The sequence below is a fragment of the Capricornis sumatraensis genome, chromosome 7 (assembly GCF_032405125.1).
Source record: "Capricornis sumatraensis isolate serow.1 chromosome 7, serow.2, whole genome shotgun sequence".
In the NCBI taxonomy this organism is placed as follows: domain Eukaryota; kingdom Metazoa; phylum Chordata; class Mammalia; order Artiodactyla; family Bovidae; genus Capricornis; species Capricornis sumatraensis.
Genome location: NC_091075.1, coordinates 46,856,901 through 46,878,014, shown reverse-complemented (window position 1 = coordinate 46,878,014; position 21,114 = coordinate 46,856,901). Strand labels below are relative to the sequence as shown.

At 48.8% G+C, this 21,114-nt stretch overlaps 2 protein-coding genes across 3 annotated transcripts in view; one reads left to right on the top strand and one right to left on the bottom strand.

Annotated features, from left to right (window-relative positions):
• The window catches only part of CCDC149 (coiled-coil domain containing 149), a 115,470-nt gene extending 111,442 nt beyond the window's left edge, over positions 1-4,028 (top strand). The window contains exon 13 of the mRNA XM_068975119.1: positions 1,344-4,028. Within this exon, the coding sequence (XP_068831220.1) occupies positions 1,344-1,774 (431 nt within the window). The 3' untranslated portion in view covers positions 1,775-4,028. The remainder of the gene's footprint in view (positions 1-1,343) is intronic.
• A 10,584-nt stretch (positions 4,029-14,612) lies between these two features.
• Positions 14,613-20,881, bottom strand: SOD3 (superoxide dismutase 3). 2 transcript variants are annotated; one of them, XM_068974902.1, is made up of 2 exons: positions 20,777-20,881; positions 14,613-16,253 (listed from the first exon to the last, which is right to left on the bottom strand). In XM_068974902.1, exon 2 carries the CDS (start codon positions 16,237-16,239, stop codon positions 15,505-15,507), a length of 735 nt encoding a protein of 244 aa, XP_068831003.1. In that variant the 5' UTR covers positions 16,240-16,253; positions 20,777-20,881; the 3' UTR covers positions 14,613-15,504. The 2 variants fall into 2 exon arrangements, with proteins under 2 accessions (XP_068831003.1, XP_068831004.1); XM_068974903.1 differs by having other exon boundaries at positions 20,746-20,833.
• Between the last annotated feature and the right edge of the window lie 233 nt (positions 20,882-21,114).

Sequence of the window (21,114 nt, the reverse complement as noted above, 5' to 3'; positions counted from 1 at the left end):
GACCACCTACAGTTCTCCCTTAGCTGCCCCAAATTCCATCTTTCAGCTTGAAATTGCACCTGCAATTTCTGATACAGGTCTGATTGTGGTGGGTTCTACTCTGGCTCCATCTGGGGAAACGGGAAACATGCCCCAACCCTCTCAGCCTTGCAATCTGCCCAGCAAGCCTCTTCCAGACACTTTATCCCCATCTGGCCTGAAGGCTAAACCAGTCTTGACATCTGGGCACCTTGGTGTCTGGTGCTAAATGCACATGTCCAGGTGCCAAGAGTTCACTCCCCAAGTGCTTCTTCCCAGGCACGCAGAGCCCATGTGGCCTCTTAGGTTCAAAAGGGACATTAGAGAGCCCTGCCCCTGATTTTCGGAGAAGGCACTGGCGACCCACTCCAGTACTCTTGCCTGGAAAATCCCATGGATAGAGGAGCCTGGCAGGCTGCAGTCCATGGGGTTGCGAAGAGAGTCGGACACAACTGGGCAACTTCCCTTTCACTTTTCACTTTCATGCATTGGAGAAGGAAATGGTAGCCCACTCCAGTGTTCTTGCCTGGAGAATCCCAGGGACAGAGGAGCCTGGAGGGCTGCCATCTCTGGGGTCGCACAGAGTCGGACCTGACTGAAGCGACTTAGCAGCAGCAGCAGCCCCTGATTTTATGTCTGAAGAAAAGGAGGCTGAACAGATTGTCCTGATTACAAAGCAAGCAAATAGGAAAATGGGGGCAGGAGGCTGGTTCTCAGGAGCCCACATTCTCTTTCATCCCCCTCTAGTTGCAGCTGGAGAATTTCTATTATACAGGTTTAGGGAGAACAGTTTAGCTAGGAGGGGTAGGGAGCTTGAAGCTGCTTTTGCATATAACCTTTTACTAAAATTGAGAAAGTACCAGTGGTCGGCATCAAAGAATGAGGTGCTGATGGAGATTGAGGGCGGGGGGCACTCAATCTCTCCTAACCACTCCTTCTCTTTCCCACACCGAAGAAGCCAGAACCACTTCGTATTACTGAAGAGGCCCAGATCTTCCCTGAGCTACACAATGCACAAAACCTTTGTCCTCAGTTTAAATATTTCATGAGCTCAAGGAGTCACCATTGGTGAGTGAAGCAGGTGATAACCAGGCGCCTGGAAAGGATGGGTTACAGACACGGCCCATGTGACCCCTTTCCTTCAATTAATGACACAGGAGTCACCAGAGTGGCTGCTTTCTTTTTTGTGGGTCCTGGGTTGCCTTCAGCAGCATTTTCTACCTCGGAGGCCCAGTAACAGTGGGCTGGAGGTTGGGTGAGGGGAAGTGAGGGCTGAATTCCAGCTGGAGGTCTCATGCTGATCCCCCACCCGCTGTCTGTTTCAGGGGAGGCTCAGAAGCAAGATGAAAGTTGTGCTGCTCCCGAGGCGCTGGCAGTGCGGGAAGATGCCAGGAGGCTTGCTGTCAGCTCCCCAGCAAGTCAGAGCCACAGGAGCCAAAGCAAGCCTTTTTATCCCTCATTACTCCAGCTACCTTCTGAGGAAGAAGAGGCAAACAGGCTTGGGAGGGAGACCGTGAAACTGACAGAGGAGCAGGCAGCTGCAGGCCCAGAAGGGGTCAGGAGAGAGAGTCCCGTGGAAGGCCAGAGGGAGGAGATGGGGCCATCCCCCCCAGGCCTGACCGCCGATGGGCCATGCCCCAAACCTTGCCAGGACTCCTCTGAGTCCAGCCAGCCAGAAGCCGAAGTTTCCACCCTGGAGGATGACGAGGACACTGCAGAGGGTGGAGGAGGCACAAGGAGTGCTGTGAAAACATGAAGGGGAAAGAGATCGGGCACGATGCCATGTCGGAGGTACTCCAGACATAAAGAATTACACATCAGAACAGCTCAGCGAAGAAGTCACTTTCTCCTAAAACACCTCCAAGTCTGCAAGTGAGAAGGGACACGGATCCGGTTGCAAACTGGGAATATTCTGATGATGCCAGCAGAGTTTGACTTATTAAACACGGGCCCTTGAGGTTTTCAGTGTCTTTCTGTGGAGGCCACACGGCGGTAAATGTGGCCAGGCACGGGCTCATGTCAGCCATATGGCTGGTTTTCAGCATCAGTCTTTTCTGTCCGTATTTGTTTTATTTAGAGATAAGATGCTTTTCTTTTATCATTTAAATTGTTGGTCAAAATTATGGAAAGGGTTTGAAATGGGTGGGGTTTTTAATCAGGTGCCCGCCTTTGTGATTCAGTGGCTGTAGAGTAACGTGTGATTGGGCATAGTGGGTCCAGAGGGCCCACGGCTCCTCTCTTCACATCAGGGCCTGGTGGGACCTCCCAGCGTGGATGTTCTTGGCATCCTGCCCACAGCACTGTCTGTCCTGGCACCAAATGGCAAGTGGAAAGGGGCTTAAGTGGGCTCAGAAGGCTAGGCTTCTGGTTGGAAATCCACAACGCCTGTTGAGACCTGTCTGCTGACTACTAGAGCTGAGTTTTCCAGCCTGGAATTCTAGAGGATTAATCGACCTAGAGTGATGGCAGGTTGTGGACAAGCAGAGAGGAAGGGGACTCCAATGGTGTTTTGATTTTTTGTTTCTGAGATGATACGGGAGCCAAAACCTGGGAATGCTGGTTCTCTGCCTTCAACCCCGGGCTGCATTTAGGGTTTTATGGTCCTGTGGGTTGTGGCGAGTGTAGCTGCTTCAGGGCCAGTTCAGGTTTCCCCACCGCCTGGAATCTCTAGCCATCACTCCTCCAACAGAATGCTGCGTCCACCCGTTCTGTGGCACCAGGCACTGAGGTTTTAAGGGCCAGGCAGAGCTTGTAGTCCTAGAGTGGAAAGAGAGGGAAAAACAAAGTCACTTTATTACAGCCTGCGGAGGCAGAGTGTGGAACCAAATTCAAGCTTTAAACGCAGCAAAGTAGAGAGTGGTCACCCCCACCTGCGGCTTTCCTTGGGAATAAAATTAGCTTTTCGAGGCAGCATCTGGTGCTGTAGGGAGTTGAGGGCTCATGAAATGAGACCTTTCCTTGTGCCGAATGCAGTTTATTTCCCAGGAATACCTAAAACCAGATCCCAAAGCTCAAAATGTCCCTGAGAACCAGAATCACTCCTTTGAGAGAGACTCCTGAAAAGAGAAGTTCCCAAGGTAGGAAAGGTAGAAACTTCATCAATTCATCCCAGAAATCAGATATATTTAGACCAGGCTTGTGACCCAAGGTGTGAATCCCATATGCACGTGGGTGGCCAGCGGCTCCTCCCCCAACACCTCCCTTCCACATTTTACCTCCTGGCATCACTGGGCCAGCAGGGTAGGATCCATCACATTTGGCACTGTCTCAATCTGAAGGAGGGCAGGGTGCAGACTAGAGGGTCCTGTTTTTTACCAGATGCACCTGGAAAGACCTCTAGCTGCCTTCCCCCCACTCACCTGAGGTCACCCCACTAGCAGGATGCGGGCACACCTGAGTCAGCGTGGCTCCTGGTGAGCTGGACACATCTACCCCTGCCCTCCGGGACCCAAGGCCCCATTCACTCATCCTTCTGTGCTCCAGCCCCTCCCCCTGCCCACACCTGTTCTCCCACCTTCCGCTCCAGGGAGGCCACTTCTGCAGCTGCAAAGCTTCCTGCTCAGGCCAGCAGCCACAGCAATTGTTTTTCTGCTGCACCAGGCCTAAACTCCCTGCAAATGTTTAGCACTACTGCGTAGGCCACCAGAGCCACCACAGGAAAACATGGCCAGATTTAATACAGGGATAATAAAAAGAAAAATCTCTCCCCCACAATAGCCTTGGTTTTGACACAGAGTTGGCCAGGTGCATGTCTTTAGGGCCTCCATCACCTGCTGAAAAGCAGGGCTTATAATAAACTCCAGCACATTCCATCATGAATAGGAAAACTGCTGTGAGTCCCAGAGAGTGAGGCTCAGGGCAGAGGGTCATAGGAAATGCTAACCTAAATTCTGTATGTCCAATCAGCTTGGGGTTGGGGGTCTTGTGTTATTAGATGAAATTGTAGCCAATGAGTTGACCCTGTCGTTTGTAATCTGAACATTGCCCTGTACACATGTGACACTGTCCCTCCTTTGCTATTCCAGTCCAACATGATTCCAAGGACATTAAAGAGTTTCAACAATTACTTAACAGTTGTCTTTTGTCTTTTCATGAGTCATTGTGAAAGTGTGCTTCATTCTGTCTTCTAATCCACCAAATAACCCTGCATCAGTCAGGACCCTCTCAGCTACAGTTCACACTTTTAAGAAACTTAAACTATAGGGAAATGAATTATATTGCATAACAAGAACTCGGAAGTAGGGCATTCCAGGGCTGGTTGATTCAAGAAAGTTATCAAGGAACTCATTTTCTGTCTTGCTGCCCTGCCTGCCTCAGTGGCAGATACTTCGTCATGCTACAGCACCACGCAACAGCATGCAACCTCATGCAACAGCACCAGCCATCACTTGTTCTCCCATATTGTCCAAAGGCAGAAGGAAGTTGTGTGTGTGTGTTTTAACAGCGAGTAACCCAATGCTTGTCAGGGCTTCCAAGGTAGCTCAGTGGTAAAAGAATCTGCCTCCCTGTGTAGGAGATACAGGTGTGATCCCTGGGTTGAGAAGATGTCGTGGAGGAGGAAATGGCATCCTACTCCAGAATTCTTGCCCAGAAAATTCCATGGACAGAAGAGCCTGGAAGGCTGCAGTTCATGGGGTTGCTAAGTCAGACACAACTGAGCAACTGAGCACAACGTTCATGCAACCTAGGACTTGCCACATTTCATTGGTCAAGTTGTCACATGCCTATGTGATCATATCACATGCCTATGTCTAAACAGTCCTTAGCAAGGAAGATGGATTTGCTGTGATGGGTTTAGGTCTGTTGAGGAAGCCTGTCCCTGGACATGGAGACTCTAAAAGGGTGAACACTGGAACAAAATCAGGTCTTGGGAAGTGTAGAAGAGTTGGCAGTAGATTCGAGTAGGCTGCCAACAGAATTGTCTCTGAACCACACATGTCTGTTCTTGTTGTATTTTTTTCTCTTAAAAACCACAATATTACATTACTGGCAAATGTAGAGTTGGAGAGAAGAGCAGTTGTTGTTTGTTAAGAAAAATCTCATCTCATCTCTCCCTTCCCCTGGCTTCTGCATCATCTGTCCTATTTTGTAGCTAGAATGTTCCCACCTCTGTTTACCTCTTCAAGTATGTCTGTCCTTCCATTATTTTTTTCCAGCTCAGTTGCCAGCAGAATGCAGAGCAGTCTGGATAAATGGAAACTGAGCTGGCAGGTCTCTTAATGAAATGCACACATGGCATTTCTTGAGATTGCTCTGTACCTGAGCCTTTGGGTGTGGATTTTTACATGTGTTTGTCATTCTTCTAATGAAGGCTCATGGAAATGGGTTGGCTTTTGTAAACCAGGCATTTCCCACCCCTAATCCTCTTCTTCTGTGCCTCCTCTGCCCACCTCTTACCCCCTCCCCTTCTTCTTCCCTTGGAACATCTATTCCTGATGCCTCTCTAGCTAGGAAGCCTCTGATGGCATTCAGCTCAGCCCCTGCTGGAACCTCCTCCCCGCTGGTAGTCTTCAGGAAGCTAAATTCATTTTCCTGTTACTGTTCCTCTTTCTTTGCCCTCAGTCCCAAACACACACCACATCATGAGGTGAAGTTCTAAAAAGAGTTCTAAGTGTCGGCCATTCATGTGTTGGAGTGAACTGGGGGCTGTGTTATCCCTATTGGAGCATTTGCACCCCAGTTCACCATGTGAATTGGTCCAAATGGAAGTCCAATCTTCTCTGTAAAGAATTTCAAAGACCAGCCGCTTGCTCACTGGAGTTATCTTTTTCTGTCTCTTTCAAATCACAGCATGCCTTTGCCCTTCTTGGTTTCCTCCAAAACGTGGGGGGCTCTCCTGGCTGGATCATTTCCTGTTGACCCATGAGCTGGTGCCCTTTTTCTCTTTGGCTCTATCTGAGCAACTTCCCCCCTGCCCTTGGCTTTCATTGTAGAAGCCTCCATTTGGAACAAATGTGCCTCCTTAGAAATATTGAGGGTACCTTCACCCGGCTCAGTTAGGATGTCTAAAAGCCAAAGGGTTCCCCTCCTCTCACTGCTGTTATATGCTCCTTGTCTTCCAGATGTCTTTCTGAACAGAGAAAAATTTGAAGAGCAGAGAGATGCAGTAGAGAGCTCGGCAGTGAATCTAATTAGAAATGAGAAGCAGAAAAATAAGAAGGCCCCGTCTCTCGATGTTATGGTTGCTCACAAAAACAAAACAAGTTGACACGGCGTGATGGCAATTTAAAGTGATAGATATGGATGTGCTGCCTTACTTTTCATATCGCCTCGCTACTAAAGGAGGATTTTTTTCGGATGCTTAGGCAAAGTTTGCATAATACTGACAAGTATGGCTATCTGAAATCTATATGAGCCCAGGAATATGTTTTGGGATCGTAGCGAAGGCCAGTGATAGCCTATTAAATTTAAAACAACAGACTTAAAAAAGCACACCAGCTGCTGTTTTGTAGTTTGATTTAAAGAAAGAAGAACTTCTATTCAGGTGTAGACCTTTTCTTATTGGATTCTACCATCATCGTGTATCATAACTATATATTTTTTGTTACCTGAAATTAAAATGTAATTTTCCCAGTGTAGGTGGTTGATTATATTTATTACTTTCATTATCCCCCCCCACCCACCCTCGCTGAAGGCCAAGCCTGGGCTGAGCATAGTTTCTAGCAAACTGTAGCAGCTTATCACTTGCAATCTGTCACCTAAAATTATTAGATCATATGTTAGTTGTGAAAAATATGGAGAATGTAAAGATTTTATGCAATCAGCCAAAAACACCAGATCTAAAATCAGTTGGTTTATTTCCTGCCATCTTTCAAGTTGACCAAAGCTCTCACTGATTTGCTCTATTTTCTTACGTTTTTAGTATTTCTGTATATACATGCACTGAAAAGCCCCACTTGGAAAAAAATGCACTGCAATTCTGAGAAAAAGCTTATCCTAAACATCTAAAGATAGCATTTCTAATTATTGTCGACATTGTGTTTACACTGTGCAAACTTGAGCATTATTCTCACTTTACCAGCTGTGTCTAGGTAGAGTCATTACATCAAACGCTTCTAATTTTACAAAAAGAAATCAAAACAAGTGTGTGTTTAAGTCTCAGTGACAAACGCAAACCCTGTGAGTCAAATAGGCAAACTGATTAGCAAGCTGGCTGGGAAGTCAAAACAGCAACTATAAGGAGATTAACAAAATAGATCTGTAAGAGGAGAGGAGTAAAAATAGCCACAAGGGGCCAAGTGGGGTCCTGTAGGCGGGTTTGGTTGTACATATCCGGTTCTGTGCCGGGAACCAGATGCCTGCCCTTATGGCCGCCAGTCTTTCCCTCATTTAGAGCTGTGATCACAGAATTCATCCCAGCTGGCCTCTTAATGGATGTGGAACTCCTTCTTCCAAACCAAAGAGGTAGCAGCCTTTCCTTTACTTGAATCCTTCCAGTGATACAATCCTCACTATATTTCAAGGTCATTCAATCCACTGTGCGAGCGTGCCAAACCGCTTCAGTTGTATCTGACTCTGCAATCCCATGAACTGTAGACCACCAGGCTCCTCTGTCCATGGGATTCTCCAAGCAAGAATACTGGAGTGGGTGGCCATGCCCTCCAGGGAATCTTCCTGACCCAGAAATTGAACCCTTGTCTCCGGTGTCTCCTGCATTGGCAGGTGGGTTCTTTACCACTAGTGCCACCAGGGAAGCCCCCATCCAATCCATTGCTGCTGCTGCTGCTAAGTCGCTTCAGTCATGTCCGATTCTGTGTGACCCCATAGACGGCAACCCACCAGGCTCCTCAGTCCCCGGGATTCTCCAGGCAAGAACACTGGAGTGGGTTGCCATTTCCTTCTCCAATGCATGAAAGTGAAAAGTGAAAGTGAAGTTGCTCAGTCGTGTCCGACTCTTTGCCACCCCATGGACTGCAGCCCACCAGGCTCCTCCATCCATGGGATTTTCCAGGCAAGAGTACTGGGGTGGATTGCCATTGCCTTCTCCAAATCCATTACTAGCTAACTATTTTTCTGACCTTAAGCTATTATTATTAATTAATCATTCATTACATCCTTAGGCCTTAACGCTATGCCTTGTCTAACTCAATGAAACTAAGCCATGCCCGTAGGGCCACCCAAGATGGGCAGGTCATGGTGGAGAGGTCTGACAGAATGTGGTCCACTGGAGAAGGGAATGGCAAACCACTTCAGTATTCTTGCCTTGAGAACCCCATGAACAGTATGAAAAGGCAAAATGATAGGATACTGAAAGAGGAACTCCCCGGGTCAGTAGGTGCCCAATATGCTACTGGAGATCAGCAGAGAAATAACTCCAGAAAGAATGAAAGGATGGAGCCAAAGCAAAAGCAATACCCAGCTGTGGATGTGACTGGTGATAGAAGCAAGGTCCAGTGCTGTAAAGAGCCATATTGCATAGGAACCTGGAATGTTAGGTCCATGAATCAAGGCAAATTGAAAGTGGTCAAACAGGAGATGGCAAGAGTGAACGTCAACATTCTAGGAATCAGCGAACTAAAATAGACTGGAATGGGTGAATTTAACTCAGATGACCATTATAGCTACCACTGTGGGCAGGAATCCCTTAGAAGAAATGGAGTAGCCATCATGGTCAACAAAAGAGTCCCAAATGCAGTACTTGGATGCAGTCTCAAAAATGACAGAATGATCTCTGTTCGTTTCCAAGGCAAACCATTCAATATCACAGTAATCCAAGTCTATGCCCCAAATAGTAACACTGAAGAAGCTGAAGTTGAATGGTTCTATGAAGACCTACAAGACCTTTAAGAACTAACACCCAAAAAAGATGTCCTTTTCATTATAGGGGACTGGAATGCAAAAGTAGGAAGTCAAGAAACACCTGGAGGAACAGGCAAATTTGGCCTTGGAATGTGGAATGAAGCAGGGCAAAGACTAATAGAGTTTTGCCAAGAAAATACACTGGTCATCGCAAACACCCTCTTCCAACAACACAAGAGAAGACTCTACACATGGACATCACCAGATGGTCAACACCGAAATCAGATTGATTATATTCTCTGCAGCCAAAGATGGAGAAGCTCTATACAGTCAACAAAAACAAGACCAGGAGCTGACTGTGGCTCAGATCATGAACTCCTTATTGCCAAATTCAGACTTAAATTGAAGAGAGTATGGAGAACCGCTAGACCATTCAGGTATGACCTAAATCAAATCCCTTATGATTATACAGTGGAAGTGAGAAATAGATTTAAGGGCCTAGATCTGATAGATAGGGTGCCTGATGAACTATGGACTGAGGTTTGTGACATTGTACAGGAGACAGGGATCAAGACCATCCACATGGAAAAGAAATGCAAAAAAGCAAAACTGCTGTCAAAAAAGCAAAAAGCAAAGGAGAAAAGGAAAGATATAAGCATCTGAATGCAGAGTTCCAAAGAATAGCAAGAAGAGATAAGAAAGCCTTCTTCAGCGATCAATGCAGAGAAATAGAGGAAAAGAATAGAATGAGAAAGACTAGAGATCTCTTCAAGAAAATTAGAAATACCAAGGGAACATTTCATGCAAAGATGGGTTCAATAAGGGACAGAAATGGTCCCTCAACAGAAGCAGAAGATACTAAGAAGAGGTGGCAAGAATACACAGAAGAACTGTACCAAAAAGATCTTCATGACCAAGATAATCACGATGGTGTGATCACTCACCTAGAGCCAGACATCCTGGAATGTGAAGTCAAGTGCACCTTAGAAAGCATCACTACAAACAAAGCTAGTGGAGGTGATGGAATTCCAGTTGAGCTATTTCAAATCCTGAAAGATGATGCTGTGAAAGTGCAGCACTCAGTATGCCAGCAAATTTGGAAAACTCAGCAGTGGCCACAGGACTGGAAAAGGTCAGTTTTCATTCCAATCCCAAAGAAAGGCAATGCCAAAGAATGCTCAAACTACCGCACAATTGCACTCATCTCACACGCTAGTAAAGTAATGCTCAAAATTCTCCAAGCCAGGCCTCAGCAATACGTGAACCATGAAATTCCAGATATTCAAGCTGGTCTTAGAAAAGGCAGAGCAACCAGAGATCAAATTGCCAACATCAGCTGGATCATGGAAAAAGCAAGAGAGTTGCAGAAAAACATCTATTTCTGCTTTATTGACTATGCCAAAGCCTTTGACTGTATGGATCACAATAAATTGTGGAAAATTCTGAAAGAGATGAGAATACCAGACTGCCTGACCTGCCTCTTGAGAAATCTGTACGCAGGTCAGGAAGCAACAGTTAGAACTGGACATGGACCAACAGACTGGTTCCAAATAGGAAAAGGAGTACGTCAAGGCTGTATATTGTCACCCTGCTTATTTAACTTCTATGCAGAGTACATCATGAGAAATGCTGGGCTGGAAGAAACACAAGCTGGAATCAAGATTGCCGGGAGAAATATCAATAACCTCAGATATGCAGATGACACCACCCTTATGGCAGAAAGTGAAGAGGAACTAAAAAGCCTCTTGATGAGAGTGAAAGAGAGTGAAAAAGTTGGCTTAAAGCTCAACATTGAGAAAACGAAGATCATGGCATCTGGTCCCATCACTTCATGGGAAATAGATGGGGAAACAGTGGAAACAGTGTCAGACTTTATTTTGGGGGGCTCCAAAATCACAGCAGATGGTGACTGCAGGCATGAAATTAAAAGACGCTTACTCCTTGGAAGGAAAGTTATGACCAACCTAGATAGGATATTGAAAAGCAGAGACATTACTTTGCCAACAAAGGTCCATCTAGTCAAGGCTATGGTTTTTCCAGTAGTCATGTATGGATGTGAGAGTTGGACTGTGAAGAAGGTTGAGTGCCAAAGAAGTGATGCTTTTGAACTGTGGTGTTGGAGAAGACTCTTGAGAGTCCCTTGGACTGCAAGGAGATCCAACCAGTCCATTCTGAAGGAGATCAGCCCTGGGATTTCTTTGGAAGGAATCATGCTGAAGCTGAAACTCCAGTACTTTGGGCACGTCATGCGAAGAGTTGACTCATTGTAAAAGACTCTGATGCTGGGAGGGATTGGGGGCAGGAGGAAAAGGGGATGACAGAGGATGAGATGGCTGGATGGCATCACCAACTGGCTGGACGTGAGTCAGAGTGAACTCCAGGAGTTGGTGATAGACGGGGACGCCTGGTGTGCTACAATTCATGGGGTCGCAAAGAGTCGGACACGACTGAGCGACTGAACTGAACTGATACACCTCTCAGTAGTAACAATTTTTCAGCACAACAATCCAATGTAATAATCTTCTTTTACAGATGAGAGAACTCAGGCCCAGAGAGGTGAAGTGACTCACTTAGGTCACAAAGTTTATAAGTGTGGTCCAGCGGGGGTTCCAGACAGGCCTTCCTACCTGAGCCTGTGCTATACACATTCCTTGTCTTTACAGTGAACTGTAATCTGCCCCTCTAATATTTCCTTTCTTTGTTTCTTGGCTCTGGAACCCATAGAGCAGTTCATCAACCCGATGTACATGAATGGACAGAACAGAAATGAAGCAGGTCTGCCAGGGTATCTTTTCAGTCTAGGGGAGTCAAAGGTAGTGAAGAGAGAAACCGAAAACAGAAGGTGCTGTGGCCTGAATGTTTGTGTTTTCTGCAAAATTCATGTTGAAATCCTAGCCCCAAATATGATGGTGTTAAGAGGGGAGACCTTTGGTAGGGTGTCCCAAAGTCATGAAGGGAGAACCTTCTTGAATGAGTTGTTGTTGCTGATCAGTCACTTAGTCATGTCTGACTCTTTTCAATCCCATGGACTGCAGCTGCCAGACTTCACTGTCCTTCACCAACTACCAGAGTTTGCTCAAACTCATGTCCATTGAGTAGGTGATGCCATCCAGTCATCTCATCTTCTGTCATTCCCTTCTCCTGCCTTCAATCTTTCTCAGCATCAGGGTTTTTCCAGTGAGTCAATTCTTCGAATCAGGTGGCCAAAGTATTGGAACTTCAGCATCAGTCCTTCCAGTGAATATTCAGGATTGATCTCCTTTAGGATTGACTAGTTGGAGCTCCTTGTAGTCCAAGGGACTCTCAAGAGTCTTCAACACCACAGTTCAAAAGCATCAATTCTTCAACACTCTTGAATGAGACTGGTGCTTTTAAAAAGGCTCAAAAGAAATCCCTCACCCCTTCCACCACGTGAGAAGCAGGCTATGAGTCCCAAAGAGGCTCTCATCCACCATGTTGGTGCCCTGATTTGCACTCCCAGCATCCAGAACTGTGAGAAATAAAGGTCTATTGTTTATTGGCAAGCCAGGCTGCAGTATTTTGTGATAGCAGCCCGAATGGACGAAGACAGAAAATAAACAATGAGAGGCACCAGCCCCTTCTGCAAAACAAGTACAAACTTCCATTGACAATCCTGAATTAACCTGTCATTTGGGCAGCAGTGTCAAGGATGGGGTGCTGCCTTTTTATTCTTGCCCATTCTGTGATCCTATGTAATTGCTGCCTGTTTTCATAACTTTTAATTGTGGGGATAGGCAAATGCATCTGAGATCAGGATATTTAAATACTTGGTTTACTAATCCCTTATCAGTGCCGATCTGTACAGTTTAAAATAATATTTCAGACTGTTACCAAACCAAACTGGGGTCTGCTTGCCTGATACTCAGTAAAGCCAGCCTACTGACACCGGGTTGTGGTGATGGAAAGGGCACCCAATGTGGCGCCAACCGAGAATGGACCACTCATTGAAAAGACTCGAACTCCCTGATGGTTTTCAGTGAAGGGTTTTTTAAGATGAAGGAGAAGGTCACAGGGTGCATGAGCCACTCAAGGACATCCTTCTGGTTGGCTGGTGATGAAGACAAAGGTGATGTTTCAGGAATCTCAGTCATCAACCTTCTCGTTCCAACTGGTCTGGGGTCTACACAGTTGTGGTCATCACACCATGAACCTCTTTCACCTGGTAGGGGGTTTAGTGTCTGCCAAACGGCTTAAGGATATGGCTCACCTTCTCTATAGCCCTTAAGGAGGAACTAAAGGTCCTTGACTGTTTTATAACTAAACATTTATTTAAATATAACAAAATATAACTATTTTACATGTATAAGTATTTGATAACTGAACATTCACTTTGTCTTGCTTGATGGTTTTCCTTTATTTCTGCATTTTCTCAATTCTCTGATTCGTTTGCTCTCTAGAACTCGGGGAAGGCCTAGCAGGCTAGAGTTCTTCTGCAGACTGGGGGATGTGGGGATGGGAACACAAGGGGTCTGTCCCTGGGAAGGCCTCGCAGAGTCCTGTTCAGTTTCAAAATCAGTGAGAACCAGCTGGTGGAGCAAATTCACCAGGCAACAGTCTTTCTTCCCAGTTGTCACTTGGGTTCAAGGAATGGTTTTTAAATAACAAGTTAGTCCTAATAAGAGGTAAAAATAACCGCTGGGGATGAGTTTTTGGCTAAAGTTCAGTTTGACTCACTGCCTCAAGAGTCTGAGAGAAACAGAAGCTGCCTATAAAGAACCAGGGTGGAAAACTCACAGCTAGGAAGAGGCTCTATCCCAGGAAGCTGAAAAGTTAGTATACTTTCATTAATAAATGAAAGTGAATACACAGGACCAATCTAGTCTGTGTATAGATTATAATTTTCAAGAGGAGAGGCAGAACCGTTCCCCCATCAAGCCGTGATTAAGACCAACCTACCTTTAGACCCCACTGCTTCCAACTGTTTTTGTAATCAAGAAGTTAAGAAGAGGGACTTCCCTAGTGGTCCAGTGATCGGCTCCACACTTCCAAAGCAGGGGGCCAGGATTTGATCCTTGGTCACGGAACTAAGATTCCACAGGCCATATGGCATGGCCAAAAAAAAAAAAAGTCAAGAAGAGCATTGTCCTGGTTGTGGAGAAGGCTTGACAACTTCAGATATCAACACCAGCTTCCCTGTAACTTGCCCAGTGACACTGCCGCAGTGGCCCTGTCTCCGCCATCTGGGATATGGACCTCAGGCTTCACACAGAGGCAGGTGTGAAAGGCCACAGAGCCCAGGAAGTTGGTGCACCCCTCATGCCAGGCCAGTGGCTCCAGCATCAGGATCACTGGGAGTGAAAGTGCCAGTTGCTCCGTCATGTCAGTCCCTGCAAACTCTACGGACTGTAACCCACCAGGCTCCTCTCTCCACGGGGATTCTTCAGGCAAGAATACTGGAGCGGGTAGCCATTCCCTTCTCCAGGGGGATCTTCCCAACCCAGGGCTTGAACCCACGTCTCCTGCACTGGAGTCAGACTCTTTACTGTTTGAGCCACCAGGGAAGCCCAGAATCACTGGGAAGGTTGTTTCAAATAAATTTCGTCCTCTCCCTTTGAATTCTACAGCTCTGGGATGTAGCCCAGGAAGCTGTCTTTTTGTTTGTTTTCCCATTTCCCTAAGTGATCTTGGTTTCCTCCCTCTTGCGAGCTCCACCCAAATGCATAAGGATCAATAGGTGATTAAACCTTGCAGAGGAGCTAGGCAGGGAAGAAAGAGAAGCCCTGCAGGGACTTGGGAAACATCTTTACCATTCCCCCAAAATGGCTGAGCCAGGAAGAAGCATCAAAAAATGAAAAAGTAACCAAGGCCCCCATGAAATACTGATTTGCTGAGTTTTTAATGTGCAACACAAACTGTCAACCCCCAAAGGAGCTGCTTTCTTGAGGGAGTGGGGGGTGGGGTAGGGGGGAATACCTGGAGACACCTGGAAGAGGCACCCAAGTGCAGGCTGCACAAGCTGGGGGGCAGAGGTGGGGGAGTGGTGCTAGGCAAATTCTGGAGGGGTCTCAGAGTGCCTAGAAGGAGCCCGTTGGAGGTGGGGGTAGGTGGGTGCTTAGGGCATAGAGGGATCTCAGGGCTCACACGGTGAAGGCGGGAGTGTCAAGGTGGAAAAGGACCTCAGAGAGTCTGGAAGACCCTCAGGTTCATGGGCTTACTTCGGTATCTCTGGGGGGTCCTCAGAGCTCGGGGTGCCCTCAGGATGAAAAGGGGATGTCTCAATATGCGTGGTTGAAGACCTCGAAGTGAAGGGGATTTTCAGGTAGAGCCTAGCCATGGCAGAAGTGGTGCTCCAGAGCACAAAGTGTCTCCGGGAAGGGAAGAAGAAAAATCAAGGTGAAGGGGTAGGTGGCTTGGGGTCTCAAGGAGGGGATCGTGGGCCTTGGAGACGCATCAGGATGTTGAGGGGTCCCAGGGTTCCCCAGGACGCGTAGAAGGGGTCCTGGATCACATAGAGACCATCTTGGGCGCTTGGAGGAGTGTCAGGGTGTAGAAAGGTCTGGGGTCCTTGGGAGAGGTCACAGCATACAGGGATACTGGGGTACGTAGAGAGGGTGGGTGGGGGGCTGAGGCACACGGAGGGGATCTCGGGAGCCTGGAGAGAAAGAAGTCCGGGCGTGGAGCGGTCTAGGGCACTTGCAGGGGAGTCGGGGCATGGAAGGGCTCCCAGAGGGCATAGAAGGGGTCTGCGGCGCGCGGTCGGAGCTCAGGGCCACCTAGGTGGAGCGCTCAGACGGCCTTACACTCGCTCTCGCGCCGCCGCTTCTTGCGCTCCGCGTTCTCCTGCGCCTGGTGCGCCCAGGGCCCGGGGCCGCACAGACCCACCACACAGCAGGCAAGCCGGCGTCCCGCGTTACCGTTCTCCAGACTGGCCTGATTGCCGCCGCGGCCCAGGTCGTCCTCGCCCGCGTGGACCACCACAGCACGGCCCGCAATCGAGTGCGGGCCGGTGAGCGAGGCAGGCAGGTTGGAGCGGTACTTCCAGACCTGGCCATCGCGCACGGCGAAGTTGCCAAAGTCGCCCGGGTGCTGCGGGTGCAGCACGGACATCGGGTTGTAGTGCGGCCCGGTGGAGTCGCAGCCCTGGCTCAGGTCCCCAAACTGGTGCACGTGGATGGCGCGGCTTGTGCCGTTGTGCTCGTTCGGGAAGCCCTCAAGGTGGAAGAAGGCCTCCAGCAGGGCGCCAGGCCGGAGCTGCCGGAAGAGCACGAGGCCGCTGACCCGGGGCTGCTCCGCCTCCAGCGTGGCCGACGGCAGCACCCGGCAGACCGCATGGAGCGCCGCGTCCGGGTCGATGGCCGCCGCCTGCCGCTGCATCATCTCCTGCCAGATCTCCGTCACCTTGGCGTGCATGTCGCGGATCTGCTCCTCCGTGTTGGAGCCCATCTGCTGCTGAACCTGGTCGGCCGAGGCGGCCGAGGCACAGGCCACCAGGAGCAGAGAGGCACAGAGCAGCGCCGGCATGGCGAGTCGAGCACCTGTGGGCACCCCCAGGGGGCGGGGCGGAACGAGGCTTAGTCGCTGCAAACCTGGAATCCCAGACCCCCCGGTGTCCTTGACTCCAGACCCTTCCTGCTGAGGGGCTTTCTTGCCCAGCATGCTTTTTTTGTTGTTGTTCTTTTGGCCCCTGTCTCTCCAGGGCCTGCTGTATTCCAGAAACTGGGCTAGGTGCTGCCGTTGTAAAGATGGATGAGGAATAATCACAAGAAGCTCACAGGGATCTTTCTGAGCCACAAGTCTTACAGTGATCCTCCCAACTACCGTCTCCATAGCAATGTGAGTCCAGGACATTGGCCTAGGGGTGGGCTTCCCTGGTGGCTCAGACTGTAAAGAATTCGCCTGCAATGTGGGAGACCTGGGTTCCATCCATGGGTTGGGAAGAACCCCTGAAGGAGGGCATGGCATCCCACTCAGTACTCTTGCCTGGAGAATCCCCATGGACAGAGGAGTCTGGTGGACTACCGTCCATGGAGTCATAAATAGTCGGACACAGAAGAGCCGCTAAGCACAACAGGGGGTTGTCTCAGGCTACCTGAGGGAGGCTCTCCTGGCCCTTCCAGATCTCCTCCCTCTCAGCATCTCTGCCCCCTCATCTCCTGCCACTCTTTTTCTGCCTCCTCTTAGACAGTCAGCATAAGGCTTGCTGCCGCTGCTTCTTGCACTTGCTGGGTGCTCCCTGAAGTGCCCCATCCCCTCCTCTCTGCCATGTTCTGTAGACTTGAAGCCAGAAACGCAGTTGTATTCATCTGTATCCCCAGCATCTGGGCCTGCATCTGGCAGTAGGAGACATTTAATATGTGAATGTGGAATGAGGAGTTCACTGAGAGACAGACGTGTCATCAGATCATTCCAATGCTCTGACTGAAGATGGAGCTTTGTGCAGGGGAAGGACAGAATAAGCAGTGCGCGTCTCCATGAGGGACTTTAGGAGGGCTTCCCAGAGGAGGTGACTTCTGAAGGTCCCACAGGACAAGTAGAAGCTTTTCAGCCAAGCCAGGTCAGAAGCCCATTTCAGGCAGGAGGCACAACATGAGTGTTCACAGGCTGTGAAGGGACACAGTTTGTATGGGGCATGGGGGAAATTTAGTGTGGCTGGGACGCAGCCTGTGCCACCAGGGAGGAGGAGTCAAGGCTGAAGAGGGAGCTTTGGGCCAAGGAGGGAGGGGCTGGGTTTGCTCTGCTAAAGTGCATGGTTATTAGCCAAGGAGGCTAGTGCTGGTAGAAGTTTTTAAGCAGAAAAGTGAGTGTTGAGATAGGTTTTCAGTCTGGCAGGAGAAAAGATGTGGGCTAGACTTAGGGAATGGAGAGGACAGAGGAGCAGGGATGGGAAGACCCCAGGGAGAAATGGAGACAGGCAGAGGGTGATGAATTAGGGGGCAGTAGCAGCAATCCAAACCAAAAATGATGAAGGCTACTACCAAAGTGGAGGCAACACGGTTTCAGGAGTGCTTCAAACGGATTCATGGTTTGGGTACCACTGGCAGTGGAGAAGAGGAGCTGGGGATGACTGAGTTCCCAGCAGGGGAGACTGGGTGATGGATGGTGGTACCAGGCCCTGAGAAGAAGGGAGAGAGGGCAAGTTTCGCCCAAGCTTGCTAAGGCTAAGATCCCAGGTGGGATGTTGGGCAGACGGTTGTGAATGGGAGTTCTGGCCCTCGGAAGAGGCACTGTCAGTGGGAAGGGTTCTCAGTGTTTGCTGGCTACACATCAGATTCTGAATCTTAAAATTCAGATGCCCAGGCCACACCCTAAGAGATTCTGATTCAGTGGGCATGAGTTACTTCATTTTGTTTTATTTTATTTATAGCTCTGGTACCCAACCAGGAATTTTAAAGCAAGACACATATACTAACTGCAGTACTGTGGGAGAAATTTCTGACTCTGCCTTAGCTATAAAATAAGGCTGGTAAGACCACCAAGGATCACTAGGAAGTTTAAATGAGATACGAGATGACAGGTCATTTTCACATTTTAAAGCCTGCCCACAGGGATCAATGCTGCCTCTAAAGAGCTGGTTTGAGGGTCAACTGCATTGTCAAAGGCCTTCTCCAACCCCAAAGCAGATGCCATTTTAAAGTTAAAATCTGGGATTGAGTGTTTATTCCTTCCATAATCATTACAGAAAGACAATCTAGTGTGGTGATTAACATCATGGATTCCAGAACTCACTGGATCTGAAGCCTGACTCTGCCGCTTCACTTACTCCCTTAGAGTTAGCATACTTGTTATTTTTGTTACAGAGTACCAGACAAAGTGCTGGACTGCAGAGTCTAGTTGGGCTCACCCTCCTCTCTGAGCCTTGTTTTCTTATATGCAAATAGAGATAATCATACTTACCTTAGAGACTTGCTGTGATGCTTGAAAGACACAATTAGAATTGCTAACATTTACTGAACGCACGACAGGCACTACTGAAAATACTTTGCAAATGTTAATTCATGTAGCCTCCCAAGAACCCTCTGGGGTGGTTGCATTGTTACCCCCATTCTAGAGCACAGAGAAACTGAGGCACAAAAAGGTGAATGTTGTACAGACAGCTAAGTCATGTCCAACTCTTTGTGACCCCATAAACTGTAGCACACCAGGCTCCTCTGTCCTCCACTATCTCCCAGAGTTACACATTCAATAATAGCCGAGGCAGGATGTGAAGGGGTGTGGTCTGCCCCAAGCCCAAGGTTTAGGCACCACACTGTATAGCTCTCATCAGAGGCAATTAACCCAGAGCCTGGTACATAGAACATTCCCAGTAAGTGGCAGCTGTTAGCTATCAGAGAAAAACTGCTGATAAGGATTTCAGGACTATTCACTGAAAGATGCTATTGAAGCTGTGGGAGGAGGTGGCCAGGAAAGGCTCTGAGAAGGAGTGACAGGTAGGAGGAGAGGTCCAGAAAGTGACATCAAGGGAAGCAGTTCTGACTTGGCCAGGTTACTATGGTAAAGCCCCAGGGAGCAGGGGCGGGAATAGAGGGCTATCCCTGAGGCCACATCTTGGCCTCAAGCTCTCCATCACTACCGACCACCCCTGTCCTTTTGAGCTGGTCCTACCCCTCAGTCGGGCTCTGCCAACTGGAAGGTTTTTCATTGAAAGCATACAGCAAAAACGGGTTGTTTTGGACCTGTCCACAAAGCTTTCTTTTCCAAAAATGCTTGGGTCATATTTAACACTTGAAGGAGATGTTTTTGTCTTAAAAAGAGAGAGAGAGAATGTGAGTGTGTGTGTGTGTGTGTGTGTGTGTGTGTGTGTGTGTGTGTGTGTGTGTGTGTGTGTGTGTCGCTTAGTCGTGTCCGACTATTTGCAAGTCCATGGGCTGTAGGCCACCAGACTCCTCTGTCCATGGAATTCTCCTGGGAAGAATACTGGAGTGGGTTGCCTTTCCCTTCTCCAGGGGATCTTCCCTACCCAGGGATCGAACCTGAGTCTCCTGCGTTGCAGGTGGATTCTTTACTTTCTGAGCCACCAGGGAAGCCCTCTTAAATAAAAGAGAATTCTTCTTAAACCCCAAGTAAAACTCCTTGGGTCTTAAGCTTTTCACTTCCAGCCCTCCAGGTCAGCTCACAGAAGGCTCACCCTTCTCAGTCTCTCAGTTTGAGCTGTGGATGACCAAGCAGTTTCAGAAGGGCTTGCTTGGTCCGGAGGGGAGAACAAAGTTATCAGGGAACAAAGCAAGCTACCAAGCTGGTACCTCCTTCCTGGGTTTGGGTTTGGGAAAACTGTTTACCCCCGACCCCTCAAAGACTCCAGGGTCTTCTAATGCCTGGGTGCCCTATGAGATGGGGTCCCACCTGTGAGTCTGAGCCTGCGGGGTCCTCCCTTTGTGCCTCTCCTAAGCAGATGGCTTTTCCTCGCCAGCCACGCCAGGCAACATCCGGAAACATCTACCTTCCTCACGCCACATCTCTCTCTTCTCTAACCCAGAGGATGCTGAGGTCCTCTTGAATGGGCATTACTGCTGCTGCTACTGCTGCTAAGTCGCTTCAGTCGTGTCTGACTCTGTGCGACCCCATAGATGGCAGCCCGCCAGGCTCCACCATCCCTGGGATTCTCCAGGCAAGAATACTGGAGTGGGTTGCCATTTCCTTCTCCAGTGCGTGAAAGTGAAAAGTGAAAGTGAAGTTGCTCAGTCGTGTACGACTCTTCGCGACCCCATGGACTGCAGCCTACCAAGCTCCTCTGTCCATGGGGTTCTCCAGGCAAGAGTACTGGAGTGGGGTGCCATTGCCTTCTCTGATGAATGGGCATTAACGGATCCCCAAACAGTCACTTCCTGCCCCCGCCCATTGCCTTCCTGAGCTCTCTCACCACCGCCCTCCTCCTCCCCTTCAGAGCAGCTGGGCTCTGTTAAGAAGTGCATTTTTTCCCGTGAAAATGTTCAAATCCTTTTCCTAGAAGAGGCTGGATGCCCTGTCCCAGTTTCAGACTCGGTAAGCACACTCTGAGAAGAGTGAAATGAACCTCGACTTCACACCCACCTCTCCAGCTCTTCAAAGAGCGCTCTCTCACCTGGGACCCAAGGAGCAGCACCTCACCAGCTGGTCACAGGAATGCGGGCAACTCCCGGGCTGTTTGTGACTGAGCAGGGCAGCCTCCAGGGGGAGTGGTCACTGAGGAAAGAAGGTCATTGGGCTGGTTTAGGCAGGGAAGCCGGCCAGGCAGTCCTTGTTGTGGAATTGCCTCACCTCCCCCAGCTCTGTCCCCTCCCCGCAGTCCCTCCCCAGCCCCGTTCCTGGGCCAAGTATTCCTTTTTGTGACTTCACTGAGTTGTGCAGACGTAGCAAGTGACCTTCAGGGCAGAGCAGGGGAATAAAAAGTAGACAGAAAATAGCTTGTTTGGCGAGGTG